The 23,844-nt window shown below is 44.4% G+C and overlaps 1 protein-coding gene across 1 annotated transcript; it reads right to left on the bottom strand.

The window, feature by feature from the left end:
* Positions 1-562: 562 nt before the first annotated feature.
* Positions 563-18,315, bottom strand: LSM11 (LSM11, U7 small nuclear RNA associated). The gene is made up of 4 exons (XM_036752961.1): positions 17,838-18,315; positions 7,679-7,818; positions 6,591-6,674; positions 563-6,093 (listed from the first exon to the last, which is right to left on the bottom strand). The coding sequence occupies exons 1-4, from the start codon at positions 18,313-18,315 to the stop codon at positions 5,701-5,703; spliced, it is 1,095 nt and encodes a 364-aa protein (XP_036608856.1). The 3' UTR covers positions 563-5,700.
* Between the last annotated feature and the right edge of the window lie 5,529 nt (positions 18,316-23,844).

The raw sequence follows: 23,844 nt of genomic DNA, 5'->3' as shown, positions 1-23,844 counted from the left end.
AACAGGGCTAAGCGACTTGCCTAGGGTCACAGCTAGTGTCTGAGGCTACATCTGAACTCAGGTCTTATTGATTCCAGGTCTGGTGCTCTATCCACTGTGTCACCTAGCCACCCCTACTAGTATCTTAATGCCTTCTAATAGTGTTCTGAACATGCACAGGAAACTGGTAATCACCATAGCGAATCCTCCAGCTATTCTGGCTCGTGGGCGATCACATGGGCAGGTTTTTTAAAATGTCTAGGAGCAGGGATGCGGAGGTTTTAGCAGAAATAGGTTCATGATGCCAGTGAGGGATGACTAGTTGAACTTAGAGGAAGATTGCCATAGTTTAAGGCTGACAAATGCTCGTTCAAATGTATTTGGTCAAAAGAGGGGGGAGGGAAAGCTGTACCAAGAGGAAGGTTGAGATAATGTGTCTGGCAAAGAAAAGGTCAAGCAGCAACAGTGACACTGCTGTAAGCCCCATGGTTTTCCTAACTTCAGGCAGAGGTTCATGACCAGTATGGGATTTCTCTCCATGATACAGATTTGCCAAAAATCAGCAGAAACCAAACAGCCAGTGTGTTATTAAAATCATATTTATTGCAGTTTCCAGACTTCATGTAACAGTACTTATAACTAAAGCAGAACATTGCAGATTCACATTAAGGTTCTTAGCAGCAATTCGTCCCTAAAGAGCAACTGTTTGGGTGAACTTGACAGTTAGAAGCAATTTACAAAATAGATTGCAACTCATGGTTTTTCCCATTATAGCTGGTATCTGAATAGTGCAAATAGAAATGCCTATGTTCACCCCAGTTTAGTTTTTTCTAGAAAAAGAGTAATAAGTCAGGGTGTAGATATATATCCACAAAACCCTTGGGGGATAAGATACCAATGAGAAGGGTCCTTGAGACAGGTCTAGAAGGTAAATAACCTACTTTTCCCAACATCATCTGCTGTTTGCTTTACTGTCATGACAACTAGATAATGGGTCCTAGCCCAGAGGGTGCCTCTGGGACTAGAACACTTGAGAATCAGGCAGTCAGCCCTAACTTAAATAATGCCCTTTAAAAAAGTTAAATATTTTCCCCAGATATAACAGGATGATAACATTAGCTGTAGTTGCATTTCCTTCCAAAGCTATGAAAATCAAAAGCAAGTGCAAAAGTAGTGGGACTGACTTTCATATCTTTCCTGAGAGACAATTCCCATCTTTTCAGAAGGGATTAAAAAAAAAAAAAAGCCAACTACCTGCCTTTACATAAGCTGGTCAAATGATTCTTCATTCTATGTGAATACCTGCTAAACTGAAGGTCTCTGGTACACTTATTTTTCTCCCCTAGATCTCCTGAACCATCTTTAAGCTGCTGTTTGACATAAATCTGTTTCTACTAGCTGGGAAAAAGAGCTCTTCCAGACATGTCCAAAAGGACTCAAGCATAAGGGGCAAAGGAACCTTAACCTTCCTCTTCCTTCTGTGCCCCTGGAATTTTGACCAGAACTCTCTAGTCTTACTGTCCAGTAATAAATCAATTTGCCAGAAAAGAAAGGTTTTCCCTTAATTCATAATCCATAATTCAGCCGGTTTTTCCAACATCAGCTAGGTAGGCCAGGCTTTCCTTGCTTGGAACCTTCTGGAGATCACTCTATAGTCACTTCTTGAACAAATACTTACTAAGTACTGACTGTGTATGTGACTGTGAGACAAAGAGATTAAATGATTAAAACCTTATCGTTTAAAAGGATTCCACTGAACTCTGCACCTGACCTACTGTGAAATAAGAAATTCCAAAGATTATGTATTTAGAGGTCACTATTATTCCTGTACCAAGAGTTGTATCATTACAGAATTTGCCTTTAAAAAAAAAAAGTTTGGGGGTAGCACCAGTAAATGGCTGAATGTCTTTGGATGCCTTCTTTCCTACGTGGCAAACATTTGGTGAATATGACTGGTAGAAACAATTCACAAAATATAGTCCAATCTATGATTTTCCATTGGCAGCTAGTATTAAGAGCAGCTCAAAAAAACCCATTAATATTCACCACAGACTTAGACTTTTCTAGAAAGATAGGAATAGACCAGGCCCACGTGAATTCTGCACAGTTCTGTCTAGATAGGTGCACACTTACGGCTGCCTGACTTTTCATGGCAACAATTTCTGTACAAGGTCTCAATTAGTGCAAACGATGAATCCCCTGAAGGAGTTGAATGTATCTGAATTCACAACATTTGAAGTTAAAATTATTTAAAATAATAATTCTAGTCCACTGGAAATAGAGAGTGCAAATTTGAATGTGATGACCCTTTTAGTGGGGCTCATTTGCATTAACTGGGACCCAGCCCCAGCTATGCTTCAAGCTTTCAGTTGTGCTAATTTATTGTTCTGATTTGATCCATACAACCTGGGCATAAAATAGTATTCAGAGTCTTAAGTTATACCCACTGCTAACTCCTGGCCAACTAGATTGCACCTTTGTCCAAAAGGCAGAAAGGGTAAAAAAAGGTCCAGATAATTCAGCAGCAATCTGTCCCTACTATTGGAAAAAATAAAGTGCATGTCCTTTTAATGACGGGTAACAACTCTGTATGCACAGGATGGCTCCTGAAATTAATTTGGTAAACACGTGAAACTACCTATTTTCCTTCCTACCTACTCTAACAATCAATAAGAGACTTCAGCTAATCCAAAGAAGTTTCAGCTCTTGAAATATTTAAATGATTTATTACACACAATGGTCATTTTGCCAAATAACATGATACCCTCCATCTGAACCAGGTTCACTACATATAGGCTATATTGTTTTAAAGTCTTTTTATTAGATGGATCAGGCTGGATGCTTCTAAGAATCTTATTTTCCCCTTCCTTACCTTTTCCCTCATTCTGATGGTTATGGCTTTAGCTACATTTATTGCAACCATCATGTTTTCAAAGATTATATCTTTGAGCAACAGATGAATGCCTAAGGAGTGATTTTTTTCCCTTTTAAAATATTTCTTTAGGAATAAGGAGAAAATATTGTTTTTCTTTTCCAACCAGTGTAGATGAGTTATTTTAAAAAGACTGTCCTATTAAATTTTCAACATAATACCATTTTGTAATGTTTTTTACTAGACAGTAATTATTGCAGAATCAACACTGAAACCACAACCAAGAAGACAGTCATGATGTATATGATCAAGTATGATAAATCATATACAACTTATAAAAACCAGTTAGATGAATAGGGTTCTGAAACTGGATGGAAAAGTGGTGAGCTCCTGCACACAAGGAGTAACCTGCACACTTGAGATGTAACCATGAAATTATCTACCATTTTTAAAACATTAGGCTATGTCTAGTGGAAATCAGTCAGCATGACTAGTGAAAATTAAGCATGATTTTCCTAAGTCTCTTTGGTCATTTTCCAAGGATATGTTTTTCTGGGAAAGTGAGCATTCACTATAGTTGTTAGCCTGGGAGCAGAGGTGGGGAGAGCTAAAATGGCAATACTGTTAGGTGGGGCTGATGCCCATCTTCCCACATATACCTTCCCCAACACAATTTTTGAAGACTAACTCTACTGGAAAAATGTTTTAAGGATCACAACACTGAACCCACTCTTTCTGTCAAGTTTCAAAGGTGATTTTCATTGACTGTTGTACACTTTTCTAACTCTAGTATCTATAATTAGGTGCTAGAAGCAGATTTTTAAAAATTATTTAAAAATGAAAATAAAATGCTCCCCGTGAGTTTCCCTTTGAAGGCGAGGCACTTTTAGGGACTTGTTCTCTTGTTGGCACTATAGCTCCCTAGGATAGTACAGGGCAGATTCTTTGTAAATACCAAAGGAAAAGACAAATAATGGGGAAGGATAAGGAGCTAATGATTCCCGAACTGGCAATGTCTTCACATTTGTGGTATTTTCCTAAGGAATACAATTACTCCTTAGAAGTTGGGAATGGAACACATACTTTTCGAAGAACCTGATAGTCTTTTGGTTTCAAAATTGTGGGAAGACCACCTCTGTCCCTAATGACAGATACTGACTATCTTATATAGCACCTGCCTTGACCACAAGATAATGAAGCCTTAAAAAGCTAGGGAAGAATTAGTAAGTCCATACCTGGCACTTAAATAACACACTTTGTCTTCAAAATGCTTTTCAGGTTCTTCCAATACCCCTGTGAGGTAGGTGTCTTATCTCCCCATTTGACTGATGGGGAAAACTGAGGCAGCAAGGGGTTATACTGACTTACCTACAGTCCCAAGATGAAAAAGCAGCATGACCTAAGTCAGCTTTCTATACCTGAGCTCCCCCTCCTTCTCTAAGGATTTCTGCCACAAGTTACACAGCACTTTTTCTTCCATATACTTGAGCAACTAACCATTCTCATTCTGCACAAAAGCTAACTCTTGCTGTAGGAAAAAAAGAAAGAAAAGAAAACAGTCAACCCAAAAACAGTCGGGTATTGCCTAACAGTCTGCTTCAGGATGTAGCCTGTTCTGCACTAGCTGAGTTAAAGAGCAAAGAACCATCACAGTAGAAGCACAACAGGTTTGCTGCAAGCCACATTTCTATGGTGTTGTCATTGCACGTACCCTATCTCAGGCTACAACGTCCCCCTTACATGGACGCTACCTATCATCATAGCTTGCAAAGCCTCTTTGGCCAGATAGGAGGGGAAAACAATCTCCCCATTTTACATTAGAACCAAGCTAGAAAGCACCCTTTGTTCCCCGCTCCAGGAGAGGGAGTTCTAGAAGTTAAGATATGTCTATGTTACTGAGTTCATGCTGAACTCCAGCTAAATTAAGCACAGCAATTTGCATGGCACCACAAATGCCACATGGCTCACAAGATAACTCATACTGCACTACATGCCATGCCACACCAGCTCATGCACCAACAGCATGCCACACAAGTCAGAGACAGGAAAAGGACAAGAAGACTGGACACAATTCCCATCTGGTCCACTACACGAAGAAACTAACTTCATCAGGACAGTAAACATATTAATCAAGCTACTGAATTCACAACGACAACAGGGACAACTATGGTGGGTTTACTGCTGGGTGTTTATAACATACCACCTGTATAAATCCCACACTAATACAAGTTGGTGGGTTCCATGGATGTTAGGAATGCTCAATAAAGCTCGTAAATTCTAGTCCCCGATCAGGAGAAAGTCTAGAAAGATGAATGGTGCCATGTAAAATGCAGTGGTGGGTGTGGCGATGGCAGCCCAATTCATACCACTGTATCTTAAAAAGAAATTCCATGAACATTCGCCACAGATAGCACACCATTGTAAGAATGGATTCCCTTTCCGTGCCGCGGTGTCTATGATGAGTTATAGACACATCATGACTCTAGTAGAGTCAAAAAGGCCATCATTTTTCTAGTTTATCTCAAGAGTATTGATAGTAACACATGAAACCAAATCTAATTTATATCTATGTATAAATGAATAGACCTATATTTTATAATGATGCCTTCTGCCTCTGAACAACCACCCATTCTAAAAAGGGTCTGTCTTCTTCATGTGGTAGCATGCTGTCCCCATCTCTGTGGACAAGCAGATATACCACAGGGTCCTAGACTCAGCTCCTTCCTCTCTACGTCCAAGATCAGAGGGAATCGTTCCAAATTAGCTTTTCACTGAGGTGCTAAGAAGCACAGTGCAAATACAACTCATGCGGTTTATTTCTAAAAATAAAATACTCAAAGCTCAGCTGATCACTGGGCAAGGTGGACAAGTAAGACATTCTCTCCTCGGATAAATATCTGGTTAATGTGTCGTGTGAATACCTGCTGGTAATCCACTTTGGGCTTCTGCCTTTTCTTACGAGACCGGCCCCTTGAATTAGAACCCCCTGTACTAGAGCCCTCTGTCCGTGTAGTCCTGCCTGACAGGTCAGACCTTGAAACTTCCTTTCCAGATGTCAGAAGTGAAGAAGGTGCTGAACGGGACCGTTTTTGTGATCCCCGATCCTCATCATCTCTCCCCCACACCGTGGCCATCTTCCAAGTAGATGTCTGCGAATATCGAGACAATGTAGAGTCTTCAACCATTGACCTGGAGTCAGCTTCCTTTTTGGAGGAATCCTGAAGTTTGAGCCGATCAAACAGCTGTGAGGAAGCAAGTCAAATGTTAGCTGCTCTCTTGACATTCTATATTCTCCTTTAAAAACACCCATTCCTGTCATTTTGAGACTGTGACTTTACTTTTCTAAATCAGTCCATACCTATTTCTCCTATTCTAACCAGCAGTTAAGTCAATAAAGGGATATTCAAGATAAAAGTCACCTGCCATATTATGTGACATTACATTATAATGACAAACTAAAAGACATTTCATCTCCAGGTGATGGAACTTGTTACACAAATCACACACAGATCAGACTTAACTGGGGTGTATGGTAGAGAATAGTCAAGACTCTACCACCATCATACTTTGTTTCTAGCAATTAAGGCTTTTATTAAGTAAAAATATGGAGAATAGTGACACCAGTGCCTACACTCCTTATCCTTTGTTCCCACCTTACTTCCCCTACCCCATCCCAATACCTTATTTCCTAATACTGGAAGCATACTGGGATGCTCGTAAGTAGGGGAAAACTTCTCACCCTGGTGAGAGTTAAAGGAGGCTCACGTTCAAAGGCTTTGCCCAGAACTGGTTTTCTGTAAGTCTCGTCAACATCAGTAAGTGCCTTTGAAGAAAACAAAAAGAGAAAAATTGAAAGTGGTGTCAGAAATCCTAGCAGATTCAATGCTTTCAAAAATAGCATTCTTATCACTGGTCAGCCACAACCACTAGCTATCTTGGTCCACAAGAAGAAGAAAATAAGTAGTACTGATAACAAACAACTAGAAGCAATTTTCATACTATTTCTAAATCATCTATGGTCAAAGCTTGAAAACTCTCAAAAGTTCACTTTTACTTATGATTCTTATTCATTTTCTTCCCCCGAAAATCCTCTGGCAACACCAAAGTGTGACTCCAGGATTACATTCATTTCCATTTTGGGGGCCATTCCAAATACTCTAGTTTTCTTCCCCTTCCCTGCTATCTATGAAAGCAACTAATAGGAAATGACTCATGTGACACACAAGCCATTAATGACTCCCTAGTCAATCACATCTCATGACATCACTACTATCATGTATTATCACCTACTACCTTCCCTTTGATGGTATTTAAGAATAAGACATCACTTGTCAAATCTGTTTAGGGAAATGTATGTGGGGGGTGTTAAAGTGCATTGCGGAACTTGGAAAAGTTGTAGGAGGAAGGTAGCCACAACTGCTGGAGAAGGAACTCCAGAACGATGACACCTATGTATTACCTTGTATTTTAGTTATTTGTGTACATATCTTCTCTCCATTACTAGATTGTAAGTTCCTGGAGGGCAAGGTCTTTGTCTTATATATCTTTGTATCCCCCCTACAGTGTCCATCACAGGGCTTTGCATGTAATAGATGCTCAGAGAATACCTGCTGAATGAATGGATAACAGAATTGGATTTGGGGGTAAAGGAAGCAAGTTGAGCACAGATCTTATGCCTGTTCCAGCAGAGCTCAAGGACACCAGCTCTTCTCTAACTCAATTATCAGTATAATTGCTATTCTAAAAAGGTTATATTGGTTCCCTAATCAAATAAAGGGGTTACTCCCTATGAGATTTTTTTCCAGCCCCATAAAAAGAACTAATTACCATATTCCAGAACTTGTCAAATGCAACCAGGAAGCCAGTGCAGACGCCTCTAAGCCCCTTGAAAGTGCGAATATGAACGTTGACCTTCACCCCCTCTCTGATGCAGCGATGAAGTTCACCAAGTGGGCTGCCCTCATGCACTGGAATAAAAAGAGAACAACAGTCAGGGTAGCATGAAAACGTCTATGCCAAGAGTCATTGAGACCGTGCTCCTTACTAGGATGATCTACTGAATAAAATCCAATATATTTTCCATTTTCAGTCCACCTTTGTAGCATACAACTTCTTTTTATGTACACTATGCTCTAGTAAAACTGGATTACTCCCCGTTCCATGAATACATCCCATACGTCCCACTCTATGCTTCACAGTGCAGCACTGTCCAAGCCTCCCCACTCCTTCAACCACACAGGAGGAGGAACACCAGGCTGGGGGAAATACTCATCTAGGCAAGCTGGTGGAAATAACTGAATATTTATATTATAACTACGCTCCCGGCCCTTGCCCAGCAACAACTGCCTTTCAAGACTGCAAGCATTAGTATTCATCAGCCACCCACTAGTGCCACTACAGCTAATAATCTGCCACTTTTTTCTCTCCCTATCCCGAGATCACTCAACCACCACCACATATGAGCAAATCATTCTCAGTCTCTGCCTCCCATTCCCTTATTCTTATCCTTCTCAACCTCACTCTATTCATTTCCTACCTCAGCCCTGCCCACCCATTCCACTGTGCCCTCTGGAATTCCTGTTCAGAGTGAACAAACTTCCTTTCATTCTGGACCTCTTTCTATCATTCTCCTTCTACCTACTGACCTCATTAAGAAAGAGCTTCTCCAAGATGGCTGCACCTGTGATTATCCTCTCCATCAGAACTCTAAACTATGACACTCTGAAGGGAAGTCAGAACACTCTGCACTTCCCTACTGTCACTTCTAGACTCTCCTGTTACTGATGTCTCTCAGCAACTTCTCTTCTTTTTAATTCACTTACCATTCCACCCCATCCAGAAAATTCGTAGTAGCTGATCTCCAAGCCATTCTATCTCTTTTTAAAAGTAGTTCAGTGCCTGGCTTACCTTCTTCCTCCTCATTGCAAGTCTTGCCCTTAAAGCTGGAGATTTCAATATCCATATTGATGCTCCTCCAAATTACCTGACTTCCCAATTTTTCAGTCTCTTTCAGGACACACTCCTTAATTTTACTTAAATAACACACAGAGATGGTTAGACCCTGGCTCTCACCAATATATACAACTATTCACTTCTTGATTCAAAAACTCTGACATTCTCTAACTTTTTCTCCAAGCATCCTATCTCTCCCCATGTCTCACCTCTCCTAAGCCTATTCTTCACTTTGAAACTTTCAATTCCTTTACCTTTCAATATATCCTTAGGCTACTACGTCTACTCTGGCTTCAATTTCTTCTTTTTCCAATCTTGACTCCATAAGTTCAGCAAACCAACTTCAAACTGCGCTCCACTACTGCTAAACCTACCTCACCATATCTCAGACCTGCATTGCTCCTGCCACCCACCTCCTGTTCCTAGTCACTGCTGAAGAGAGCTAGAGGAAGTCACACAACAATGCCAGCTGGGTGCATTACACATGCATGCAGCCAACTTCAACTTTCTTTCGTCCCTGCAACAAAGCAATCTTTTACTTTTTCTTCTCCCCTTTTCTTCTCAAAACCTTTGGTTGTCATCTCCCAGTCTTCCTTCTTTTTCTTAGTCTCTGACAAAGGACCAACCCCTCTACATGTTCCCTTGATCACATCTCTTCCCATTTTTTCCAGCAGATGGCAACCTTAACTAACAACCTCTTAATTTTCAACCTCTGTTATACACTGGTTTCTTCCCTACTATCTTCAAATGTCCCCAAGTCTCTCTTCTAATGAAGTTAAAAAACAAAGCAAAAACAAAAACCTTCACTAGAAACTACCATCTTCTCAAGCTACTGTCCTATATCTCTTTTCTGTTCCTAAGCTAAAGTCCTATTAAAAAAATTTCCATACTCACCACCTCTACCTCCTCCCCTCTCCCTTACTCCCTAACCCTTTGTAATCCGGCTTCTGACCTCATCACTACGATGAAATTGCTCTTTCTAAAGTTACCAGCAATGTCTTTTTCCTTCTTAAACAATTTTGAGGTACTACTTCATACCTATTAGACTGGCTAATAGGACAGAAAAGATAAATGACAAATGTTGGGGGGATGTGGGAAAAATGAGACAGTAATGCACTGTCGGCTGAGTTGTGAGCCGATTTGACCAGCAGTGTTCTAACCCACAAATCTGATGGTCTTTTCTCAGAGCTCATCCTTCTCAACCTACCTGCTGCATCTTACCTCGTTGACCACTCTCCCTTAACAGAAATTTCCTCCTCTCTTGGTTTTCATCTGACACGTCTGACTGTTCCTTCTCGGTCTCCTCTGCAGTGTCACTATTGATACACAGCTTTTAAATCTGGGTGTAGCCCAAGAGTTCTGGCCTCTCTTCACTCCCTCTACACTCTTGGTGACCTCATCAGTTCCCACAGGTTTATTATCACCTCCATGGAGATGACTTTATATCTTTATACCCAACCCCAGTTCTCTCCCCTAAGCATCAGTCCTGAATTGTCAATTAACTTATTGGGCATCTCAAACTGGATATCCCATAAAAAAATCTCAAAACTCAAGATGTCTAAAACAGAGCTTATCATCTTTTCCCTAAAATGCACTCTTTTTTCAAAAATCTCTATTTCTGTTGAAGACATCACCATTCTTTCAGTTTGCCAAGTCCATAACCTTGGTATTATGTTCAGTTCCTCATTGCCCCTCGGCTAATTTTGGCATATTAGCTGACAAATCTTGCCATTTCTTCCTCCACAGTATCTCTTGCATTCAGCACCCTTTCTCTACTCACACAGCCGCTTCAATTCAAGTTTTATCAACTCTTGCCCACAGTATTGCAACAGCATCCTAAAGGTCTTCTTGCCTTAAGTCTCCCCTCATTCTAGTTCCTCTGGAATACTACTGCCAAACTGATTTTCCTTAAACACAGATCTGGCCATGTCCCTCCATGCTCAACAAACTGCACCGGCTCTCTACTGCCTAGAGGATAAACTATAAACTCCTTGCGTGAAACTTTGAGAGCCTTGAACAACCTTTCTTTGGCTGCGATCCAGCTAGACAGACCTCGATGTTCTTCAAACACGACCCTCTACTTCTCATCTTCACGCCTTTGCACGGACAATGCCAGGAACGTACTCCTTCTTCACTTCCAAATAAAGGAAACGGTTTCTTCCTTTAAGACAAGGTTCTAGCAGCACCTTCACGCGGCCTTTCTTCATCCTCCCCTCACTGCTAGTGCCTTTCCCCCAAACTACCTCGTATTTCACTAGTGTATATTTGTTCTCTCTATGCTGGTTCCACACTGCAGCGCCGATGCGATACCCACAGAGCCTGCGCGTGGTTCTGAATCACAAACTGTAACAGACTCTCCTCATGGAAGACAGAACCAAAGCGCTCATTCAAACATGAGGAAATCTACACACATCAGCAAATGCAGGGGCCTTCCCACACACGAACGCCCTCAAGCAAAATCACTCCCTCTCTCACTCGCTCTTCCTCTGCCTGCTCTCTCCTTCCCAGCTCTGACCACCTTCCTCTCAGCTCTGGTCCGCCCCTTCAGCAAGCTCCTCCCACCACAGGCTTCATGTGACTCAAACTCATGTGACCTGGGCTTCCATGTGACTTAAGCAGGTCACATGGGCCTATTAATGGATGGGAAAGATCTTCCCATTTACCTTATCATTACACACACACACACACACACACACACACACACACACACACACACAGACACTCACATATATATTATATATGTACTTGTCCCCCCTGTCAGAACATAAGCACCTGGAGAGTAGGGCTGTTTCATTCTTTGTGTTTGTACCCCTAGCAAACAGCACCTGGCATAGAGCAGGCACAGAGTAAATGCCTGCTGACTGACTTGACTGGAACATCCTCCCTACCTCACCGGCTGGAATCCTACCCACCCCTAAAGAGGGTTCCCTGATCACCCCCAGTCAAAAAGGGCTTTCTCTCCTCAGAAGCCTGACAGCACCGGATAGTATTTGCTTGTGCACTTACCATGTTCTCTTTTGTATTAGGGTCGTGGAGATATCTTATAACCCTAATATACTGTAAACTCCTTAAGGGCAGAGTCTTGGTTTCTTCTATCTTTGTGACTCTCTCAGAGCCCAGCAGAGCACCCTGCACACAACAGGCATTTAATAAATGGATGATGAATGAACTTCAAGCTCTGTCCAACCCCAGAAAAGAACAGTTTATATTGTGATGTCTCATTGTTGCATTCCCCACACACAGCAAAATAAGTCCCCAAAATAACAGCTAAACCATGTATGTATGAATGTATGCGTACACATACACATATATAGATATGTAGATGTACACATACATTTTATAATATATGTGATCTGCATCATCCGCTAGGATGAAGATTTTCTTCTTACCTTGGCTCATTCTATTATCTATCTGTCCCCTTTACCTGAATATTTCCCATTTCCTTTGGCACACTTTCTACTCAAGTCAATTTAATCTGTTTCCCACATAATCTGTTAGATATAATTGTTCTTCTTAACTCCATGCCTTAACATACTGCTTTTAAGTAAGTCCTTCTGGAATTTCTACCTTGATTCACAAAAAGAACTCAATATGCCCATGTTTAGAGGAATGAAAAACTTAATGATTTGTCCTAAATACACATAATACTAAGATATCTGCAAACATTGTCTAGACACAAGAGTAAGGTCTACGCCATGTCTGGACTCCTGTAACCAGAATAGCCTTTGTTTTCTTTGAATGACTCAGCTTACCTCATTGAGCCTCTGGATGCTGTGGCTTGCTCTTCTGGGGCAGGAAGCCCAGAGAGCATGTCAGGAAGCAGAAAACTTCCTGTGTGATGAGTCATGGGGCTGGCTGAGGGGAGGTGTTAATGTCTACGCTAGGGGGAGGGGCCAAGTCAAGAACCAATCGGCCCTGGTCATTCAGGCGGTGCTTGATGATGTCAAAAACCCTATAAGAGGGGAGAGGACAGCTTGAAGAGCTCTCTTTCCTCTTCTGGTTGGTGTGGGAGCAGCGGCAAGCAAGCGTGACTGTGGGCCAGCCCTTGCTCTTGGGCCGAGCCCAGATGTTGGTAACTATGAATTGTATTGGGTCTGTCTGTTGATATTTGTAACTTGTTTGTATTTTGGTTTTGAGGTTCGGGGTGCTGGTTTGTTTTTCCCCCGAACTAAATGAATGTTTTGAACCTCAGGGTGCTGGTTTTTTCCCCTGAAGTAAGTCAATGAATCTGTATTTGGTCTGTCTCTTGATGCTTGTCTGTATGCTCCCCTGAACTAACAATGCTAACTGAATGCTGGCGTTTTCCCCTGAGCTAAATGAATGTTGTTTGTATGCTAGGTGAATGCTGGATTAAAGTAAGCTGGTCAACCCCTTCACCGTGCTTTCCTTGTTTAAGCAGATAAAAAGAACCTGTGCTTTCCTGGCGTCCCGGCAGCCTCCTGGGTCCCAGCAGGCCCCTGGGTGCTGGCTGTGGGTGCATCTTACGCCCCCACAGAAGCTGCTAGCTGGGTTGTTAAAACAACTCCTTGCAATGAAAAACATTCCACTACACACTGTCTTCACATCAAGAGAAATACCGGTTGTTACCAAGCTGTGATGGTGTAAAAGGCACATGCCATGCTTCTGGACTCTGTAAGACTGCAAACGGGTGCCACGTAAAAGCAGCATTATGACTCACGGAGGAATTTTGGGACTATGAACTTCAGCTTTTACTGTTCAACTCAATGAGGAAGCCTTTTCTAAGTGCTTAGGGACAGTGCTGAATTTTATAAAAATTGCTATTACTTAATTTTTAAGTACTCACAGCCTACTAGCTGTACCAAAAATATACAAGGCAGAATCATTTAGAATGTACATGCCAAAGACCTTTTCTATAAACTTCTTACTCTCTGTTGTTATAAAGAAAAAATAACAGCCTCTGCTCTTGTTTAAAGTTCTGGGTTCTTATTTCTCTCGGCTCTACTTATGCACTGGCTCAGTGTAGTCCAGACAGGGATTAGTAGGGGAAATTACTTTTTGAAGAAATAAAGGAAAGAAGCTTGGCCGATGTGACATGGGAGGGTATTTCACCTTGAAAGGTCAACGCGAGAGAAGGTTTGGTACAAGTTAATTTCCAGCTCTAAGATTCTATGATTCTAAATAGGAACACTTAGGGGAAATGTTTGAATCTTGCTTTAATCTTCTATCTTTTCCATAACATTATTTCTAATAATATCTAATAGTATTAAAAAGGAGTTGGAAGAGATTGCTGACTTTAAAGTTCTACTTCGCCCACACATTTTCAAATACACAAGGATCAATAAGGTGGGTTTTAATTTTTGTAAGCATTATCAACTTATAATGGTGTTATCATATACTATTACCACCATATCTGGATATGTACCAATAAAGCTGGTGACTTTTTTGTGCATGTTCCTGAAATAACTTATAGATATATTTAAATTCACCTTGGTTACTTACTCACCTTTGTATATATTGCACTCACTCTCTCTCCCTCTATACACACACACACACACACACACACACACACACAAATATATACATATACCTGCCAGAAAAATCTCTTTCAAACAATGTTATCATCGTCTCACTCCCCTGCTTTAAAATCTAGGGTGGCTCCCTACTTCTAGCACTTCAAATCCATGCTTCAGTCTGGCCTATGAGGTCCTCCACCAAAACAACCTTCTGCCTCCCACTCCTTATTTCTTTGTGATCAACACCAATTATCTGCTCCACCAAAGCAAATTTGCTTATCATTCTTTGTATGTGACTTGTTCATTTGCACCCTTATATTTCTGCACATACTTTTGCAATTCTCCTTCCTTCCTTTAGAGCCTAAGGTTCACATCCTTTGGGGAGATATTGACAGCCTGATGATTCTCATTTTACATTCCCCACAGTGTTCACTTGCCCCTTCTGCTCTAGGCATTATCATTCCATCTCTTGCTTTGTGAATGCTAATAATTCTTTTTTATGCACATGTGTTATACATCCATAACTGCCTCAGTGAACATGAGAGATATCTGTTCCCAGTACAAGTCTGCCAAGCACTCCAGGCATGATTTGGGGTGTCAGAGAGTTGACTCTACAGTTTTTATCAATTCAAAGGAGCTCAGAATACTGCTTCCTTGAACTAATGGTTCTAAGAATGTTCTGTGGTCTCATCAATGTTGCATTTTGGCAACAATATAAGCCCTTGTTATATTTAATTCACAGAGGAGATATAAGCCCTTATTGTTCCCATTTAGGAACAACTTACAGACATGCTGTAGACAGGCAACATGAGCTATAAATTCATGGAAGGAACCTTATGGCACCATAAATCATTTGTCTTAACTTATTACGGCTCTGTATCTTGTCAGTGGGGATGTTCTTTTTTCAATAAACAAACCACTAAGAGAAACCTAAACATCACTGATTTAACACAGTGGCTCATTTAAGAGGCATATTATAACAATTAAGCTATCAGGATACAGATGCTTCAAATGGCTAAGTAGGTCATTGTGTCCACTGGGCAGATGTCAGAACCGCCTGCCATATGACAAAGGTATAAGCCTGGCTGTGTTTATTACATTTATACAAGACCCAAACTGCACATTCTAGTAACCTCTGTCTCCAACAGCAATCCTATCAGAATCTATTAAAAGGTTCCGAGAAATTTCCTCGTGCAATCTGAACCTCTGGAATTTAAAGAAACCCATGATTACAGTAATATCAATCCACACACAGAGTTCATGCACCCAGAAGGCAAAGTGTTTTTCTCAGTGGCAGCCACCGCACACCAAATCTCAGATGTTTTGATTAAACAGTGTATTCTGGAGTCTACAGAAGACTCCTTACATCAGCAGAGGGAAAGCTGGAAGAAAAGGGAGAGACTAAGACACATGCTGTTCACAAACCCACCATAAAGACCCTTGGCTGAAACTGCTGGCCTAGCCAACTTTGCAATCAACTTTGTATGGATCCTCCTCAAACCAGGTCAAACAAAAAACTTCCTCAAATCAGCCAAATAGACTCCTTTCAAATCAACCATCAGACCATCCCCCATATCAGCCATGTAGACCCTCCCCACATTCTCCAAACCAGCCAAGCAGACTCTCCCCAAATCCCGCTATATCAGCAAGGAATATCCTCCCTACATCAACTGCAAAGACCTTCTACAAATCTTCGTATCAGCCATACCAGCATCTCTCACATCAGCCATGCAGATCCTTCTCCCTGTCAGTCATGCAGACCCTCACCTTCTCCAGTATCAGGCATGCACACAGACTCTTCCTAAAATCCTCCATTTCCCATTTCATCCATACAGACCATCCCCACATTTATCTAACAGGATCACAGGATGATAGGCTCATATCTGTAGCACTAGAAGGGACCTCAGTCCCTTCATCAGTCATACACAGACATTTCAGACACCTCCTCCCATTATTAGTCATACAGACCCTCTGCCATATCCCCCACAGCAAACACGCCCACCCTCTTCAAAACTTCTCTATCAAACAGACCCTCTCCATATGTCCCCCGTATCAGCTACGGAGAACCTCTGCCTCATCCTCTCCAAGAGTCAAGCAAGACCATCCCTTCATATCAATAAAACTGGACCCTCTCCACTCCTCTCCATATTGGCCTCCTCACTGCCTCATATCTGCTATGCAGACCCTCCCCACTCCCATCAGCCATGCGGCCCCTCCCCACCCTGCCCCCTTTGGCCGTGCAGACCCTCCTCACCCTGCCCCCCATCAGCCGTGCAGACCCTCCTCACCTCCCCAGCAGCTGTGCAGACCCTCCTCATCCTGCCCCCCTTCAGCCGTGCAGACCCTCCTCACCTCCCCAGCAGCTGTGCAGACCCTCCTCACCCTGCCCCCCTTCAGCCGTGCAGACCCTCCTCACCCTGCCCCCCATCAGCCGTGCAGACCCTCCTCACCTCCCCAGCAGCTGTGCAGACCCTCCTCACCTCCCCAGCAGCTGTGCAGACCCTCCTCACCCTGCCCCCCATCAGCCGTGCAGACCCTCCTCACCTCCCCATCAGCTGTGCAGACCCTCCTCATCCTGCCCCCTTCAGCCGTGCAGACCCTCCTCACCCTGCCCCCCATCAGCTGTGCACACCCTCCTCACCCTGACCCCCATCAGCCGTGCAGACCCTCCTCACCTCCCCATCAGCTGTGCAGACCCTCCTCACCTCCCCATCAGCCGTGCAGACCCTCCTCACCCTGCCCCCCAGCAGCTGTGCAGACCCTCCTCACCCTGCCCCCCATCAGCTGTGCACACCCTCCTCACCCTGCCCCCCATCAGCTGTGCAGACCCTCCTCACCTCCCCATCAGCCGTGCAGACCCTCCTCACCCTGCCCCCCATCAGCTGTGCACACCCTCCTCACCCTGCCCCCCATCAGCCGTGCAGACCCTCCTCACCTCCCCATCAGCCGTGCAGACCCTCCTCATCTGCCCTTCCGCCGTGCACACCCTCCTCACCCTGCCCCCCATCAGCCGTGCAGACCCTCCTCATCTTCCTTTCCGCCGTGCACACCCTCCTCACCCTGCCCCCCATCAGCCGTGCAGACCCTCCTCACCTCCCCATCAGCCGTGCAGACCCTCCTCATCTTCCCTTCCGCCGTGCACACCCTCTTCACCCTGACCCCCATCAGCTGTGCACACCCTCCTCACCCTGCCCCCCATCAGCCGTGCAGACCCTCCTCATCTTCCCTTCCGCCGTGCACACCCTCCTCACCCTGACCCCCATCAGCTGTGCACACCCTCCTCACCCTGCCCCCCATCAGCCGTGCAGACCCTCCTCATCTTCCCTTCCGCCGTGCACACCCTCCTCACCCTGCCCCCCATCAGCCGTGCAGACCCTCCTCACCTCCCCATCAGCTGTGCACACCCTCCTCACCCTGACCCCCATCAGCCGTGCAGACCCTCCTCACCTCCCCATCAGCTGTGCAGACCCTCCTCATCCTGCCCCCATCAGCCGTGCAGACCCTCCTCACCCTGCCCCCCAGCAGCCGCGCAGACCCTCGCCCGCCCGCCCGGCACTCACGGGGCATCCTGGTGAGGACGTTGCGCGGCGCCTTCCTCCTGCGGACGGGGCGGCCGCTGCTGCCCGTGCCGGTGGCCCCCGCGTCCGCCTCCTCCTTGGTCACCATGAGCCGGCGGAGCCGCTGGATGCGCTCGGGGTCCGGGGCGGGCGCTCCGCGGCGGCGGGAGGTCGGGCGCGCCGAGCCGGAGGCGGACGAGGCGGGGCCGGGGGCCGGGGCGGGGGCGCCCGCGGCCCCGGCACCCGCCTGACCCCGCGCCCGGCCCCGGCCCCGGCCCCGGCCGCCCAGCCGGAGGAAGCTCTCGTACTCGGCCAGGTTGTTGAAGCAGGGCGCGTTGGGGTAGGGGATGGGCGGCAGGCGCGGCGAGTACAGGGCCAGCAGCGGGTCGAAGAGGTCCGAGCTGACGTCCAGCCGCGGGTTGGGCGGGCTCCCGGGGCTCCCCGCCCTGCCCGGGACCGCTCGCCGCTCCCGCTCCTCCATGTTTGAAACACCCGCAAGCGGAGGACGATGGGAAAAAGAACGCGTCCCCGAGGGGCGGCCGCCAGGGGGCGGCAAGGAGCAGGCGCAGCGCCGCGCGCCGCCACTAGGGGACGGCAGGGCTCCGCCGCGGAGCGGCCCGCGGGGCCCGGGGGGCGGGGCGAGCGGAGCAGTCTTGGATTGACGAGGGTGGAGCGGGGGAGGGGGAGAGTGAACAGGTAAAGGAAGCTACCTTGCCCGGGGTCGTGCGGCGAGTAGTGAGTAGCAAAGCCGACACCCTGCGGCTTCTGAGGAGGTACGTCCTCCGCCTGGAACACCACCGGCTTGTTCCACTAGAGCGAGACAGACCCGCGGGGGCATCTTGTCCGTGCCGCCCCCCACGCCTCGCTCTACAGGCCAGGCCCAGAGGGATTGTCCAGACGCGGTCCTGTGGGCAGTGAATAGCAGCAGCTCACGTGTAGGACCCCCGGACCCGGATCACTGTGTTTTACTGGAGCTGGAAGCGACCCCAGAGGGCATTGTACAACCTAGTCATTTTAGGGGAGGAAACCAAGACCCGCCAGATCAGTGACAGAAGCGGTATACACAGGGGCAGCACTTGAACCCAGGCCCTCTGACTCCCAATCCTCCACCCACGCTGCCTCTCAGAGCGAACATCAGTGTTCTGGCGATGTGCACTATCTGTTGTCATTTAATTAATACGCTTTATGATCTGCGATTCATGCGTGAAGGATGGAGTCGGCCAAGAGGGTTCTGGATAATCCAGTCTGCCATGACTCACTCACCGACGGCCCTCTCCGTCACAGATGTTCTGGGGAAATGAATTAATTTAAAATTAAAGCTGGGAGATAAATAATACCGATGGATAGACCCTGGCCACTGCTTGCCTGCGCCGGAATGCACAGCCAGGCGCACTGTCGGGATGTGATAGAAGACTTGGCAATAAACAAGATACTGCATTATTTAATGAGGATGCTTTACAACACCCATTTCCGAAGCATTCCCGAGCAGCTGGATCCTTTAGCTAACGCGTATCTGAGGAAATATTATCTCAAGTGCTTAGATGAAGTGATAAAGGAAGATTCAAGGGGCCTTTAGTAAAAAAAAAATTAATTTCGCTAAGGCTACGGAGGCGGCTTAACGACTAAGGAATCGAGTAAATTGGAGAAGAGTCACCAAGATAGAAAACCATAAATCACATACAGGGAACTCCAGAAATACGGAAAGTTAGAGTACATCCATGTAAATATGAAACCAGGCTGGAAGTGTAGAGAGGAAGGAAGGAAACAAGCATTTATTAAGTGCCTATTATGGGCTGTGGGCCAGGTACCATACTGGGCGCTTTAGGGATATTTCATTTGATCCTCGGTACTAGTATTACTCCCATTTCACAGTTGAGGAAACTGAGGCAGACGAGTGAACTTGCCCAGGATCACAGAGCTAGTAAGTCTATTGGACAGATTTGAACGGAGGTCATCCTGACTCCAGCAGCTCTCTATCCACCCAACTAGCTAGCTGTCCAGATTGGGCTAGGCCTTTGGAATAGAAGACTCTTGAGAGCCTAGGGGTTGGGGGTTGGGAGAGCTCCTACAGTTTTAAGATAACGCGCTACCTGTTCCTATAACGCTGCGTCATGGTTCACGTGATGTTCTAGTTTGCGGGGTGGACAATGGTCGTCATAGAGTAACTGAAGTTGGAAAGTGTGGTTAAAGGATCCAAAGCCCCCCATCATTCAGAAGTCTTCCCAAGAGTGAGAGGGGTACTGCAACCAACTTTCTCCTAAGGACCTGCTTAGGCTAATCCCAAATCAAGAGGGAGACTTCTTGATAGAGAGCATTTCTCCTGGGGTCAGAAGAAGAATGTGGAAGCCTTGGACAAAATCATCAGACTAGAGCAGGGCTGTCCAAAATGCGGCTGCAGTGTGATTTATGCTGCGGCCTACAAGCATAGAAATTTACATAAATGCTTTAGTAAAGGAAGCCAAGCTCCGCAGAGCTCTCACTAAAATGGCAAATCAAAATATATGGTCTATTGTTTCAATAAAAACCCAAGGTTGAACACTAGCGAATTAACCTAGGGAAATATTATATGTGTTACTGAACTATCCAATGTGATTGCTGTGAATAGTTATTTCAGATTCTCTTTAAAAAAAAAAAAAGAGAACCTTATTTACTCCAGTGTTTAGACATCAGTATGGGTTTTCTTTCCTTCCCTCACCCCTGAGATAATAAGTCCTCCAAGTTTTAGGAGACTTTTTCATGAGTTGCTACCACCAAACTAATGTATTACCTCATCACCTCTGCTAATGAACCTCTACCATGATAGCTATTAACAAGTAACTGGTCCTGCCTTGTCCTTGAAGCTTTTCTCCTTGGAAGAATCTATCAGAGCCTCTCTATATTCTGCTAGCATAGCTTTCAATAACTCAAGGTAATCTGCCTACCAAAACAATTAGGAGTAATTGAAGCTTACTATTGTTACTTCAAGTGTTCTTCTCCTTGAACATGTACCAAACACTGATAAGTGCTGGTGATACATATACAAAAGAAAGAAAGTCCATGTTTCCAAAGAGCTTATGTTTGAATAGGGGGATACAACATATATAAGAGAGTGGTGGCCAGGGACTTGTTTTGGCGAGTGAAACCATAGAGGAGTCAATCGACAAGTCTTTTTCAGAAGCAGTGGAAGTTTTGGTTTGATTACCGTTCCAAGGGGTGAGAGTGATTGTGGGGGATTCACACATAGGTTTAATGACAAAGAGATAGCTAGGGTGAACAATCAGATGGGATGTCTGAAGCTGGCTAGATAAAATGGGACATGTGAATTGGTGCTGACTTGGGACAGAACAAACCCAGAACATTTGTTCCAAAGGTGAATGGATTATGTAATTTGGCATGATCCCAGGAGGTCAAATGCTCCAGAGGGATCAGGAAAAATACATAAGTAATCTGGAGAATAATAATGGGCTAAAGAAAGAAGCATTAGGTGCTAGATTCAGGGCACCTAAATATGGTGATTGCAAATATCTTTTGAGAGAACACAGGGCCCTCGATCACAGCAGGGCAAGGTCTCATTCTGTGTTTTTACCCCCAGCTCATGGCACATCATAGGCACTTAGTAAATGCCTGGCTGGTTGATCACCAGCTTACTGGCAAAGAAAATAAATATCCCAGAGAGGACAGCAAGAACATAACCCTGAACCAAAGCCACAGGATTCCCTGAGGGCAATTCAGGGACAGAGAAGCAAGGGATTTGAGGGTCATGGCTTATATACATATAAAAGATACCAGACAGAGAGAGGGTAAAGAAGAGATCTAGTCAAAGAGTTTTAAGAGATCGCTTTCAGCTGTGATGGATTAAGCCTTCAAAGTTGGACCATAATAAGCAGATGACTGGTCCAACTCTGAAGCCTGAAAGACAGATGTTTAGGTGAGGGGAAGTAAAGTGGAGTTAGAAAAAGCATTGCAGGCAAGGAAGATGGCCTGCACAAATGCCCAGGAGGGTGCGGGATGGGAAGAGCTAGTAGTCCAGTTTGATTAGAAGGTAAAATGCCTACAGGGAGATGTGCAAGACCAGGACAGAAGGATGGAGCCACAGTGTGCAATGCAGTATTGTAAATGCCAAGATAGATCTTATATTTTACTTTATAGCAGGGAACCATTAAGCAGTTTTAAGCAAGAAAGTGACAGTCAGAAGGATGAATTTAGCAGGCATGCAGTTATGAAGGAGAACCTAAAAATCAGGGACCAGTTAGAATACTATTAGTCTAGATCAAGGGTGGGAAACCTGCAACCTCTAGGTCATATATGGCCTGCTAGGTCCTCAAGTGCAGCCCCCTTAATGAAAGGGTTTGTTGTGTAAAACTTGGACTCAGTGAAAAGGCTGCACCCGAGGACCTAGAGGGCCACAGGTTCACCACCCCTGGTCTAGATGAATGCCTGAACTAGGGTGGAGGCAGTTAGGAATAATTGAAGAGGTAGATCAGTAGAGGCAAAATGACAGGATTTGATAATTTAGGAAGAGATGACTTAACAGCAATAGTGTGACCTACATGTCATACATTAGCATTTCTAGCTAGGAACCTATCACTCCTTACTGTAAGTAGCTCAATAGGCTCTGCCAAGTTTCCCACGTAGGATTCCAGAAAATACCTAGGACAATTATTGGCCTCTTGGAGGGCCAAACAAATTAAAATCGAGCACCTAGTGCAGTGCCTTGGCCATAATACATACAACTTAACTTAAAGGGAAGGTCAAAAATAGCTCTTAAGGAATAGGAACCCAAAGTTTAGCTATGAACCAGGAGTTGAGGTGCCAAATCCTAGGAATTCAAAAATGTTCTTTCTCCCCAAAAAAGATGATATATCTCTAAACGACACTATCTTCTGGCTGTAGTAATCTGCTATCAGTATTAGCTATAGGACAAGTACAATAAGCCATTATGTTTCTTTAAAGTTGATGCAATATTGAGTTGTATCAGGAAATGGAAACTCATACCACACAGACCTATAAGCCTTTATTTCACACAGGTTCACACAATTAACACCATAAATCAGCCATGTCTAACTCACAAAAATTTCTATTGGAATAGGAAGAGAGACTGGAAGTTGAACAGATGGTATATCATAAACTACTGAAGGATGAGCCCAGACTTAGACCTTCCAGTGATATATTTATTTCTTGGCTTTAAGCTTTATGAAAAATCAGGATATGGGTTCCTTGAATGAATTCCTGATGAATAAATCAGGAATTTTTATTTCTCCTTCAACTCTTAATTATATTTCATTCCCTCTCACTATCAATTCTAAATAAACTGGTACCTTAATGTTAACAGTGATACTGACTGTTCCTGCCCCATATCTGTTCAGGCTGGCATCGCCAGGAGACATTTATAGTCCCTAATTCAGAAGGAACAGTCCAGACTGACTATATTCAAGGAACTTTTCTGCATCACTATAAAATAAAAGCCCCTGTGGTCTGGTCATAAATACAAAGATCATCCATCTGCCCTTCAAAACCAGTCTGAGTCCCAGGGCAAGAATCATTTACAGAGCCCTAAAAGAAAAAACTGTATGAAATAGAACTGACACAATTTCACCTTTGCAAGTAGAAAAAGCTGTCCAGAAACTGAAGATGGATGACTTTAAAATAAGTAATACTGTTATAATAAACAGCTATTTGGGCTGGTGTCTTTCTCCTGTGGTAGGTCTAAGCCTTTTGAGGAAGAACTATTACTTATTACAAACTTTATCTCCCTCAACACAGTAGGTATTTAGTGTCTGTTGAAACAGGCAAGGAGTTACTCAGGTCTGTTCCACTTCTCTTGTACCCTTTCTCTGCACCTCTCATCCCCAAAGGAATACATATACTTCTTAGAAATTTGGATTTGAAATGCTACTCTTGGGAAGAAAGCTGAAAATAACAGCAGAGCCCACAGGAACAGAATGACTGATTCAACCAACTGGAGTGTACACAGCTGGTCACTATAGTTGACCATAGTTACCATAATTGAGAGATAAAAAAACCACATAAA

Source organism: Trichosurus vulpecula, chromosome 3 (genome assembly GCF_011100635.1).
Source record: "Trichosurus vulpecula isolate mTriVul1 chromosome 3, mTriVul1.pri, whole genome shotgun sequence".
NCBI lineage: Eukaryota > Metazoa > Chordata > Mammalia > Diprotodontia > Phalangeridae > Trichosurus > Trichosurus vulpecula.
This window is presented reverse-complemented; position numbering and strand designations above follow the sequence as displayed.

What these genes read in the sequence shown, in the direction of transcription:
- LSM11 (XM_036752961.1), bottom strand. Translation starts at nt 18,315, where the DNA reads ATGGAGGAGCGGGAGCGGCGAGCGGTCCCGGGCAGGGCGGGGAGCCCC. An exon ending in CGTCCTCACCAGGATGCCCC is followed by an intron (nt 7,819 to 17,837) that starts GTGAGTGCCGGG and finishes TTTTTATTCCAG; the next exon opens with TGCATGAGGGCAGCCCACTT. An exon ending in TTGACAAGTTCTGGAATATG is followed by an intron (nt 6,675 to 7,678) that starts GTAATTAGTTCT and finishes TTTTCTTCAAAG; the next exon opens with GCACTTACTGATGTTGACGA.